The 13162-nt window shown below is 36.8% G+C and overlaps 1 protein-coding gene across 1 annotated transcript; it reads left to right on the top strand.

Annotated features, from left to right (window-relative positions):
• The first annotated feature begins 7488 nt into the window (after positions 1-7488).
• LOC104229034 (uncharacterized) lies at positions 7489-12730 on the top strand. Its single transcript, XM_009781607.2, has 8 exons — positions 7489-7780; positions 8756-8961; positions 9086-9545; positions 9653-9860; positions 11272-11379; positions 11460-11588; positions 11721-11790; positions 12305-12730. Exons 1-8 carry the CDS (start codon positions 7554-7556, stop codon positions 12373-12375), a joined length of 1479 nt encoding a protein of 492 aa, XP_009779909.1. The 5' UTR covers positions 7489-7553; the 3' UTR covers positions 12376-12730.
• The last annotated feature ends 432 nt before the right edge of the window (positions 12731-13162 follow it).

Genomic DNA, 13162 nt, shown 5'->3' with positions numbered 1-13162 from the left:
TGAGAACGACAAAGACAAGAAAAATCAAACACAATAATGTAGGAGACAAGTGAAAAAAGAAGAAGTGACATAAAGAAGTGCTACAAGACAACTTGAATAGAAGAAATAACATAAAGAAGTGTTACAAGACAACTTGAATAGAAGAATTGACATAAAGTAGTGCTACAAGAAAACTTGATTTTAAATTGTGTGAAAAAATAGTTACAAGATGGCAAACAACAAGGGAATCTCTGCTCAAGCCATGTGAAGATGGAGCTCAATGAAGTACCCTACAAGGCTAGAAAAGAAAGGTTTCTGAAAATGTTTGAAGTCCGTTTTTAAATCCGCTTCAAAGACTTGGCTATAAAAAGGAAAAGAAAGAAGAAGAGAAAAAGAAGTACACGAAGAAAAACACTCTGAAGAAAAAACATCCAAACATCGAATATTCACTTTCCCTCCATCACGAATCATTCTCCAAACCTTGTATTATACCTTTGTAAAATATTTCATTATGTATGCCTTAATAGTTCCTACCTCAAGCTTGTAAAATAAATAAATTCTTCTTTAATCTTACAACATGTATTTTTTATCTTTACATTCTTCACAATATTTTTTCTGATTTTCTTGCAGGTTTTTCTGGTTTGTGTTCAATCGTGTCCTTATCCTAGTTGTAGTTTCTACTGTTTGTACTTGTGTATGTGTAATATTTTTAAAAAATATTACTCCATCTCTGCTGAGTAAACAACTACTATTGTTATGTAATATAAAACTTAATTCTAATACACAATCTACATTTATATTTAAGTCTCTTACCCAAATTTTATCTACCTTGTAGCTAGGTTTATAAAAATCTAAGCATGTATTTATAAAGCTAATATGCGATCTATCTACATAATGTCTGTATATATTGTGGGTTCCGTCCATCTGCATAGCTGCAACTGGCTTATCTAAGATTTTGATTAAATTTGATAGAACTATCTTTTTATTTATTATACATCTTGTACATCCGGAATCTACTAAAGCTAACGTTTCTATTTTGTAATCCTCTATTTTGATTCTTGCTAAAAAAAATTATTGTACTTAATTTTTCTTATCCTCATTACATATCAGTGTGTCATAATTTTCTATACTCATGAATTCTTTATCTAATTGTGTTATATTTTCTCTATTCTCTTCTAATTTCTGTTTTCTCTTTTTCATTTTTTGTATTCTTTTTTCTAATTCATTTATTCTGGTTTCTAATGTTATTATTCTCAAATTGAGAGTAGAATCATTTATCTCTTGGGGTGTGTGTGTGTATAATGCCTATCTCTTTATACTTTTGACGAATTCAAAATTATAATTTAGTAAAAAAAATATTACATTATTTAAATTTTTAATAAACTACAAAATTTGAAAACTAATCCAATAAATAATACAGTAGAAAGGAATGTACAAAAAGAGGGGCGTAGAGATAATTTTATAATATTTATATTTTGAATTAATTAAAAATAGAATTTAAATAAATAACACTCAAAAAAATTATCAATAGTACGAAGCACTTGCTAATTCAATAATAAAAATAAAAAGGAACAAATAATTTATTTGATTATTATATGATGTTTGTCTTTAAATTTTGTATAGATTGTGTTATATTTTTGCACAATATATTAAATAATAAAATACAACTAATATTTATTAAATTATAATTTTATAAGATTAATATTTTGTCAAATTATCTACGCATCGCATGTGTTCTTATACTAGTAGTATAAAAAATTTAATTTGGCTATATTTCTTATATTATGTTTGGAAGAATGAATATAGCACTAAATCTTATCAATTTGTGAGAACTCGTAAACAATTGAATAATACGTGCAAATTTTGTTAATCCGTCAGAACTTATGAACAATTTGTAGTACGGAGAAGGGCCAAATATACCCTTGTACTATGAGAAAAGATTCAAATATATCTTTCGTTATACTTTCGGTCTAAATGTACCCCTACGTAATAGTATTGGTTCAAATATACCCCTCTTCCATTAAATTTGTCCAAGGTGGACATCCAATCCTACGTGGCACTAACATTTGATGAGGTGGATGTCGCGTGGCTTGCCATCTCAGCGCCCCTAACCCATTTTACCTCTCCCTTCTATTTTTTTTCCATCACTAAACTTTCCTTCCCCTCGAAGAAAATTTTAGTGGTGGAAAAACAAATATAGGGGAGGGGTAAAATGGGTTAGGGGCGCTGAGTTGGCATGCCATGACATGCCACCTCATCAAATGTTAGTGCCACGTAGGATTGGATCTCCATTTTGGACAAATTTAACGGAAGAAGGGTATATTTGAATTAATAGTATTACGTAAGGATATATTTGGACCGAAAATATAACGAGTCATATATTTAAATCTTTTCTCATAATATTAACGTCATATTCGCCCCGCATAAGTTTTGTCATCCGTCCGAACTTGTTCAATTGAAAGTTGTAACACTGCACCACAATTATGACCCCATCGCTATTTCTGCAAAACTTACTTAAATTGGGACTAAACTTAAACAGTGGCCTCAAATGATCGTTTTTGTGCAAATTTCGCTAATCTAAAAGTTTAAAAGGCCCAATTCTTCTATGGTGGGCTTCAAAAATGTAGTCACCAGGCTCACTCTATATCTGGCCCATAAAAGTGGGAGAAATTTAAAAATAGCCAGATTTATAAGTGATCATTCAAAAATAGCCACAATTTAAAAAGTAATCGAAATTTAGCCACTTTTTATGTAAAGATAAATCTGAAGGAAAACACTGTTCAAAATCCAAAAAAATACTCCAGTATATTATATTGGAGTTCCAGTATATTATGCTACAAGCCTACAACTCCAGTATAATATACTGGAGTTCTAGTATAATATACTGGTCCAACATAATATACTGGAGATAGGAGCACGCTCCAGTATATTATACTGGAACTTTTCGCGTGTTGGAGTTCCAGCATAATATGTTGGAAGTTCATACACAGGTGCATCAATCTCTAGTATATCATGCTGAAATTGCAGCAAAATATTGACTATTTTTCGATGACTTTGCAAACGGTGGCTATTTTTGAATGACTAGTCCAAAAAATGGCTAGGGGTATCCAGAATTGTAACAACTATACGGGTTTAAAGTTACTAAGTCATACCACGAAAGTTTGGGAGAGGATGGTGGAAGGGAGGGTAAGAAGGGCAGTGTCTATATCAGAAAATCAGTTCGGGTTCATGCCTGGTCGTTCTACTACAAAAGCTATACATCTTATCAGGAAGTTGGTGAAATAGTATAGAGATAGGAAGAGGGATCTGCATATGGTGTTCATTGATCTAGAGAAAACGTATGACAAGGTCCCTAGGGACATTCTTTGGAGATGCTTGGAGGTGAGGGGTATGCCGGTAGTTTATATTGGGGCGATAAAGGATTTATATGATGGAGCTAAGACTCGGGTTAGGACTATGGGTGTGACGACCCGGCCGATTGTCTTAAGAATTAATACCCCGATCCTCTATTAACTATTTTCCCCAAGTTTATTCCTGCTATTTTGATTTGTCGGGATGGTCGGTTTTGAGTTTCGGGGAGTTTTGGCACACTTAGTCCCTAAATAAGAGCTTAAGTGTTGGAAAGTTGACCATACTCGGAACAGTGTAAAGACGATCTTGGAATGGAAATCTGATGGTTCCGTTAGCTCCTTTGGGTGATTCTGGGCTTAGGGCGTGTTCGGATTGTGTTTTGGACGTTCGTAGCTAATTTAAGCTTGAAATGTCGAAAGTTGAATTTTTAAAGTTTCTGGTCCGATAGTGAGATTTTGATACGAGGGTCGGAATGGAATTCCAGAAGTTGGAGTAGCTCCGTAGTGTTGAATGTAACGTGTGTGCAAAATTTCAGGTCATTCGGACGAGGTTTGATAGACTTTTTGATCGAAAGCGTATTTTGAGAATTTTGGAGTTCTTAAGCTTAAATCCATGGTTAATTCGAGGTTTTGATGTTGTTTTAGGTGTTTTAAGGATTGGTACAAGTTTGGATAGTGGGTTGTGACTTGTTGGTGCCCTTGGTTGAGGTCCCGGAGGCCTCGGGATGAATTTGGATGGTTGACGGAAGGATTTGATTTGAAGTTTGCTGCAGCAGCTGGTCTTCTGTCATAACTGCACCTGCGGTTTGGGTCCCGCAGGTGCGAAGCCGCAAAAGCGGCGGAGCAAACGCAGATGCGGATTTGGGAAGGATCAGTAGGTTCCGCAGATGCGGGTAATTCATCGCAGAAGTGGTACCGCACCTGCGGAAGGGAAACCACAGATGCGAAAATTTGGCCTTTAAGTGGAAGTCGCAGATGCGACGAAGTCCTCGCAGAAGCGGTCCCAGGGCCGCAAATATGAATATCGCTGGGCAGAACATATAAATTCTTGCCTTCACGAAATTTAGCCATTTTTCATCTTTTCAAAACGGGAGGAAGCTTGGGGAGCATTTTTCAAGAGGGATTTTCAGAGGAGTTCATTGGGGTAAGGCCTTTGGTCCCTAAACTCGTTGTTGGAATGATTTTTATCAATTTAAGCATGAAAAATTAAGAAAATCAGTGGTAATTTGGGGGTTAGGGCTTGTCTAATTGGCTACCTTTGAGTGATTATTTGAGGGACAAATTGAGGTATGATTTTGGTATTTTTGATATGACTGAACTCATGAGAGTACGAGGGTTCTGGAAATATAAATTTTACTCGATTTCGAGACGTGGGCCTGAGGGATGTTTTGGTCATTTTACATAATTTTCGTATTAGTTTAGAATTTGATTGTAGAATCAGTTACTTGAAGTGTGTATTTATATTATGTAACTGAATTGAATAGATTTGGGCAATTTGGAGTCGAGTACTAATGGCAAGGGCGTGGTTTCAGATTGATTATTGAGCCGGTTTGAGGTAAGTGACTTGTCTAACCTTGTGTGGGGGACCTTCCCTTTAGGATTGGTATATTTGGTAATTGAAATGCTTTATACGTGAGGTGACGAGTGTGTACTTGTGCTGATTATAGGAAATTCGATTTTCTTTAAGTAATTTCTAGTATGTTTCCTTTCATATTTCTATTACTTGCACTATTAAGCATGTTGTTAGCTTAGGAACGCATGTCTAAGTGACTTAATTGCTTTATTTGCTCAACCTGCCTTACCTGAATTCTATGCAGCATGCTATGCTAGAATCACTTGTTGCTTTAATATGAAGTTTTGCCATTTTTGTATATTTTTCTATTGTTGCTGTGTATTTATTTTTGGGATTACGGATGTGGGATTCCGGTAGCTCCCCCTTGTCTGTTTATTTTGGGACTACAGATATGGGATTCCGGTAGATCCCCCTGCACAGTTATATGGAACTACGGGAATGCACCTAGTAGATTCTCCCAGTACTGAGTATTTACATTTGGAACTACGGAACATGATTCTGGTAGATCCCCACGCACTATGAGTTGGACTATGGGACGGGATCCCGGAGATCCATTGGATATGTACATATGGGACTACATGACGGTATCCTGGGAGATCCCCGATTGTTGTTATTGGTGCTGAGCTGTATTTTCTTTCCGTGTTTACCTTGTTTCTGTATAGTTGTTGCTGTCTTATACATCCTATGTTATTTTACTGTTGTACTTATTTATACTGTTCTGTTCTATATTGCTGATCTTTATATTTTATTTAACCTCAGTAGGGCCCTGACCTTCCTCGTCACTACCCAACCACGATTAGGTTTGGCACTTACTAAGTACCGCTGTAGTGTACTCATGCCCCTTCTACGCATGTTTTTCATGTGCAGATCCAAGTACCGCTACTTAGGCCTACCATCCTTGAGGGAGGCGACTGCTCTAGAGACTTCGAGGTACATCTGCCGCGTCCGCAGACTAAGGAGTCCCTTTCTATTCTAGCTGTTAAACATTGCACTTCTGTATTTTCTTTCTTGTTAGATATTCTGGAGTTAGATTGTTAGATATTCCAAAGGCTTGTGTTTCCGTGAGTTTCCGGATTTTGGGATAGTGTACTTGGTTTTGAGAATGTTGTGTTGTATATGCCGAGCGGCATTATAACTATTGTTTCCCTTCAGTTATTTTGGTTTTTGATTATTTCTTCCGCAAGTTTCGTTTATGTTCCGCATTTGTTAGGCTTACCTAGTCTTAGAGACTAGGTGCCGTCACGACAATTCACGGAGGGAGAACTGGGGTTGTGACAATGTGAGGTGATTCAGAGCCCTTTCCAGTAGTTATGGGGTTACACCAAGGATCTGCGCTCAGCCCGTTCTTATTTTCCCTAGTAATGGATGCATTAACACACCATATTCAAGCGGAGATACGATGGTGTATGTTGTTCGCTGATGATATAGTTCTGATTGATGAGACGAGAGACGGTGTTAATGAAAGACTGGAGGTAGGAGGCAGGTCCTGGAGTCTAAAGGTTTCAAGTTGAGTAGGACCAAAACGGAATATTTGGAGTGCAAGTTCAGCGATGTGTCGGGGGAAGCGGACGTGGAGGTGAGGTTTGACTCGCAAGTCGTCCCTAAGAGAGAGATTTGTAAGTACCTAGGGTCTATTATCCAAGGAGATGGGGAGATCGACGAGGATGTCACGCACCGTATTGGGGTGGGATGGATGAAATAGAGGTTAACATCTAGAGTCATATGTGACAAGAAGTTGCCACTGAAACTTAAAGGTAAGTTCTGTAGAGCGGTGATTAGACCAGCCATGATGTATGGGGCTGAGTGTTGGCTAGTCAAGAATTCTCATATCCAGAAGAAGAAAGTAGGCGAAATGAGGATGTTAAGATGGATGTGCGGGCACATTAGGCTGGATAAGATTAAGAATAAAGATATTCGGGAGAAGGTGGGCGTGACTCCCATGGAGGACAAGATGCGAGAAGCGAGACTTAGATGGTTCGGGCATGTGCAGAGGAGAAGCCTAGATGCCCCGGTTAGGAGGTGTGAACGGTTGGTTTTGACAGCTACAAAGAGAGGTAGGGGGCGGCCTAAGAAATATTGGGGCGAGGTAATAAGGCAAGACATGATGCAACTTCAGATTTTTGAGGACATGACCCTGGATAGGGAGGTGTGGAGGTCGAGCATTAGAGTTGTAAGTTAGGGGACAGTTGAGCGTTTTTCTTCGTTGTTCTGGCTAGTTTGATAGTGTTTTATATAGGACTGCTAGCGATTATTGTTCCATCACACTTTCTATTATTATTATTATTATTATTATTGTTTTACTTTTATTTTATAGTTTTTTTAATTTTTATTATTGCCATAATTATTGTCCACTTATTTGTTGTTACTTACGTGCTGATCCTCCTATTTGTATGTTTTCTGTTATTGTTACACATCTTTTGCTTTTGAGTTGAGAATCTCCCGAAAATAGCCTTTTTACCCTCATGGGTAAGGGTAAAGTTATTAAAGTACCCTACTTGTAGATTATTACTTAAATTGTTGTTGTTATTGTTTATCGTTATAGTGAGAAAACTGGGTAGCTGTACTATTTTTACAATAAAATCGCACTCTGGTTTCATTAATTATTTGAAAAGAAAAAAAACTGTGACAGAGAAGGGAGGGGGTTTGGAGCAATGGGGCACAAGAAGAGGAAGAGAGGGGAGAGAGCCACTACCCATCCCCGTAACAAGTACTTTGATAACCCACCAGATTTCTCCGTCTTGGCCTCTAAATACTCTACCTTTGCACCTTACGTTTTCTATTCAGGTGATGGTCGTCGACCAAAAATTGATTGGACTGACTTCAATGCTACACGTGAACTCACCAGAGTTCTGCTCCACCATGATCATGGCCTCAATTGGTAACTCCCCTTTACCCTTTTTTTTCTAAATTTTATTTTTCAGGTTCCACTCTCTTATTTATGTAAAAGGGTAACTGAGTTTTATTTATTTAATTTTTTTTTTTGGAGTACAAAGCACATAAGTTGAGATTTTTGTTATACCATTCAGCACCGGCTACTAAAGACTTTATGATTTAAAAAGTGGATTTTATGATTTTATTTGTGTTTAGACAATATTGATATTTGTTAAACAAAAGAAGAAGTTATATAAAAAGAAATAAAGAAGATTGCTTACTTTTTAACATTAAAATATTTTAGAACTTTGAATTAAAACTACTCAAATCTTCATATTATTAAATAAAAAATTTTAAAACAAAATGAGTAATGTACAAAGTTAAGTTTTGGGTTTTTCCTTCAGAGTTGACAACCTGACCATTTCTTAGTTAAGTTGGTTTTTTCCTTCAGAGTTTTGATGACTGTTGTCCTCTTACTTGCTCTGTGAGCTTTGATTCAATGGTAAAAGTAGTTCTACAATGCAGAATGTGTGGTAGGTGCACGCTAAGAGTTCAAATCTTGTAGGTAAACAACAGATTTGTCCGTTACGAAAAGAAAAAAAGAACTGTTTAACCGGAACGCTTTGGTTTATTTGGTGTCAGTTTTGATTGCTAAAAATCGATAGTAGATGTAAAACCATAAATGAAATATATAGTTAATGTTTCCTGAATGAGTTTTAACTTTAAGCTTGAAGAAACTGAATGTGTAACTTAATTACTGATAGCGCGATGCTCACCAAGCTGCATATGAACTTTGATACAATCTAAGCCTCGATAGAACCTACTTTAAATAAAAGGAGAAACTCTTGTCTGTAGTTTAGAGGCAAGCATAGGGTGGGTATTATTCTTTCAATCAGGTATGCCAGAACGTATTATTTTTGTTGAGAAAAGGTTTACGATTTTATAAACAGAGGACGTATGCCTGAACATGTTTTCTATGTAGGTGGATTCCTGATGGACAACTTTGCCCTACAGTCCCCAACAGATCTAACTATATTCATTGGATTGAAGATCTTCTGTCATCGGACATCGTTCCTAAAGTTCAAGATGACAGAAACTGTATTAGGGGTTTTGATATAGGAACGGGAGCTAATTGCATTTACCCTCTTCTCGGTGCATCTCTTATGGGTTGGAAGTTTGTTGGCTCTGGTAGCCCCCTCTAATTTGTAATTTTCTCCCTTGCGTCATTGTTGGTGTTTGGCTAATAAAATTGCACTACATATTTACAAAACACTGATTTCTTCATATGTGTCATCCATTTGCTTTATAACAGATGTTACCGACGTAGCTTTAGAGTGGGCAGAGAAAAATCTTAAAAGTAATCCTCATCTTTCTGAATTGATTGAAATCAGAAGAGTTAACATGGAAAACCCATCATCTTCCAAGGAAAAGCTGAATGATGAACCAGGAAAATATGGCCAATGTAAAGACGTAGACTTCGACAATGCAGATGCTGCTCTCATTGGACCTTCACCTCCTTCTCATCTCCCAGTGCACCCAGGTGTAGGAAAAATTTACAATGGACCTCCTATACTTGTCGGCGTAGTCAAGGATGGGGAAAAATTCGATTTTTGTATGTGCAACCCTCCATTTTTTGAGACGATGGAGGAAGCTGGATTAAATCCAAAGACTTCTTGTGGCGGGACTATGCAGGAGATGGTTTGTCCTGGTGGAGAGAATGCTTTTATTACTCGTATTATTGAGGATAGTGTTCAGTTAAGGGAATCCTTTCGGTATGCTATCAGTCTTTGAATCTGGTTTATTGCATTATGTGTTAGAGAACTTTATCATGAATGCTCAATTGAAGAGTCCTTATATTTCCTGACCCCATCTTTGCCAGGTGGTACACCTCAATGGTTGGAAGAAAAACTAACCTAAAGGTACTTATATCAAAGCTTTGGGAGGTTGGAGCAACAATAGTGAAGACAACTGACTTTGTGCAAGGCCAGACATGCCGATGGGGTCTTGCCTGGTCATTTCTCCCTCTTTCCAAGAAGATGGTACCATCCCACATGGCTGAGAAGAATAACATGTCGTTCATGCTTGAGGTCTGTTATTACTAGACTTTTATTCTGTCATTTATTCAATCGTGGGAAATCGATAATTCTGATAAAAAAGAGCTCAAATATCATAAGCTTGTCAGTAAAAGTTAGAACGAGTAATTTCCTTTTCACCTGATACTGTCTCTCACTTTTTATGTGTAAGCTTTGCGTCTTTTGTTAGAGGTGGTGTACAATTTTTTGCAAATTCAAGTTTGACCATGAATTTTTGGGTTTAGAATTGGAGCTTAAACTGAAATATTATTTTAAGTTGAAATAGTGGTTTAAAATGTATTTCAAGTGAAGCTTATCAAATCTTATAAAAAGAAACTCACAATTCGTCAACTACTTCCATCATCTTCTTTTTTGAGTGTAGTTCATTGTCCAAACACAATTTCAACTTCCACAAACTTTTTCAACTTCAATTCAAAATTTGTCCACTTACATAGACTTATGGGGGTTGAGTTAGTATTTTGACAGTTTTCACTATGGTGTGGAACTGGTTCTTCTTTAGGGATGCATAACAGGGTGTGGGAGTTGAGTTGGTATTTTGACGGTTTTGACTGGTAAATGTGGAATTGGTTCTTCTTTAGGGATGTGTAAAGGTAGTTTTTGATGGCTGGGAAGAATTCACTTGAAAGTAGAATCTATCTAATATAATTCTGTCATAGAAAGAACAAAATTCATTTCGACCCCATCATAATTCTCAATCAGTTCGGTGCACCGGGTGTGGCTGAATAGGGTTGCTTCGATTGTTCATTGTTAGTCACAATGGAAGATTTTGTTACGAAAAAGATCAACTTTCATAAATCCATTATTTATGCTGTGTGACAGTGGTTTAGCATGCGGAATAGAACATAAGATCATGAATATATCTCCGTTTACTGTGATCTTACTTAACAAAATTATCTGATCACTATTGCCATCAGTTGAGATCTTTTTGTTTTGCAGTCTAATGATTATCTTGTATAAAATGGATCATATCTACCATATGTTTGCACGTAATACTTTTGAATTTGGATTGGGGTAGGAAGCATCGGTTTGTTCTTCTAACCATTTAGCTGCTTGACTTACCTTGGGATATCATTATTTTCTCCCTCAATCCCCTTAACCGCAAGGAAATTTTTTGGTGGGACAAACAAGCTCTGTGCTCTGTGCTCTGCCCCTGCCTTCCCACCCCACCTGAACCCAGGAAAAAAGTCAATTGGCACTTGTATTGTCATTGTTATCCTTTTGCATGAACTGATTGTTGACAAATTATGTATTCACCTCGGTTTTGAACTTCAACCTTATGTATGAGTTCATGTGCTTCTCTAGGCAGACTAACTAGTTTCTGCACGAATTGGTTGGACTAGTTCTGTTAATTACTTCCATCGCTAGTAGATCCAAGATTTCTTACCGATTTTCAATGTTTGTTTAGGGTCTGCAGCGCCATCAGAGTGCCATTGATGTATTGCAATCAGTGGAATCCTATTTCTGTAGTATTGGTGCATCCTCTAAATTAGACTCTGCCTCGTTTAATGTTGATGTAAGCTCCATTTGTTCTTCTCCTCTGATAATTACTGCACCTGTTACATGTTTTTCCTGAATCTCAATGTTTTCTTATAGGTAACTTTGTCAGGCAAGCAATGCAAGTCTATCATGAAGACCCGGTCACAGAATGGAAACGAACAGGATATACCAATATCTGCAAATTATTGCTCTGGCCAACTGAATGACATGCGTCTGCGTGTTTCTGTAATTCCCCTTACTATTTAGCATATTATGTACATATGTCGTTGGAACCAATGCTTGGTTATTCTTGGGGCTTGTTAATCTCACTATTTAGCATGTTATGGTTTGTTAGCTAATGCGTCGTTGTATCTATAGGTCTTCCAGCAGATACCAGGGACACTTCTGGTGAGGGGATCATTGCTCCAGAAAGAGATCCCTGTATCAGGTTTGTCCAAAATCATTTGGTCATATCCAATCAATCCAGTAATATTTCATTTTCCCCTTTTCCTTGCCTCCTAAACTATTTGGTCAAAGCCGGTAGTGTCTCATCCCTCTTTGACAGATTATTTTGATAAGGTAATTAGGTAAATAATTATATTTTTGAGAAACTCATATATACGAGCAGTATACAAAACATGTTCTCTACAAATGATAACCAATTTTCTATACAAACAAGAACCACATGGGTGCACCAAAAGCTCACAAAAAATCATGCTATTACTTACATATACACGTCATTTTCTACACCCTCACAAGCTCTCCTATTTCTCTACTTCCACTGGACCCACATTATTGGCCACATGGCATGTCCTATGTCTTCTCTTCCTTCTTCTAAAAGCCCAGCTCTGTAGGACTTCGATAGAAACTACAGAGAGAAAATTCTGAAAAGAAAACATATTTGTTAGCCTTACCTCAACATACTCTCTTACCAATCCTTGATATTTTATTTGTTTTTGCAGGGGCATTTTCTTTTATATTCCAGCAATTACAGGAAGTTTTGAAAAGCAAATTCAGTAAAAGCACCAGATGATGGTTCCTTCTCTTGGTGCAGAAGATAATCTGCGTATGATCCGCCGAACTACAAGTGAGATAATACAACGGTGATTTATGTGTATGGTTAAGGGCTGGGTAGGTTGTGTAGGAAAGGTTGAGAATCCTAGCAATTACAGGAAGTTTTGAAAAGCAAATTCAGTAAAGGCATCAGATGATGCTTCATTCTCTAGGTGCTAAAGATAGCCAGTGTATGATCTGCACTACTACTAGTGAGATGAAAGCAGTGTGACTTTTATGTATGGTTAACGGTTAGATAGGCTATGAAGGAAAATGTTAAAGTGTATACTTTTCTTTGGAGTTTCTAAAATAAACATGGAGTGAAATTGACAATTCTTCCCGTCCTTTCTTGCATTATTTAATTTTCTATAAGAAATTTGTCCAATTCAGGGATGTTGGGGATTGATAAAATTGTATTATGTATCTTTTGAACGACATGTTATTTGTGTGATAACCGATAAATCCTCGAGATCCATTGACGCATGGTTCGAAATTGGGAGAAATTCAAAAATAGTCAGATTTACAAGTGTTCATTCAAAAATAGTCACGATTTTAAAAGTAATCGAAATTTAACCATTTTTCATGTAAAGATAAAAGTGAACGAAAATACTGTTCAAAATTCGGAAAAGTACTCTAGTATATTATACTTGAGTTCCAGCATAAGTATATTGGAACTCCAGTATATATATAGTACTGGAACTCCAGTATATATATAGTAGTTCCAGTATAATATATTGATTATGTTGGACCGGTATATTATATTGGAA

Source organism: Nicotiana sylvestris, chromosome 1, assembly GCF_000393655.2.
Source record: "Nicotiana sylvestris chromosome 1, ASM39365v2, whole genome shotgun sequence".
Classification (NCBI taxonomy): Eukaryota; Viridiplantae; Streptophyta; class Magnoliopsida; order Solanales; family Solanaceae; genus Nicotiana; species Nicotiana sylvestris.
This window is presented reverse-complemented; position numbering and strand designations above follow the sequence as displayed.

Bases quoted from the DNA above. Each gene is read 5' to 3' on its own strand.
- LOC104229034 (XM_009781607.2), top strand. From the start codon at position 7,554: ATGGGGCACAAGAAGAGGAAGAGAGGGGAGAGAGCCACTACCCATCCC. The intron at 9,546-9,652 runs GTATGCTATCAG...CATCTTTGCCAG, and splicing joins CAGTTAAGGGAATCCTTTCG to GTGGTACACCTCAATGGTTG. The intron at 11,791-12,304 runs GTTTGTCCAAAA...TTGTTTTTGCAG, and splicing joins GAAAGAGATCCCTGTATCAG to GGGCATTTTCTTTTATATTC.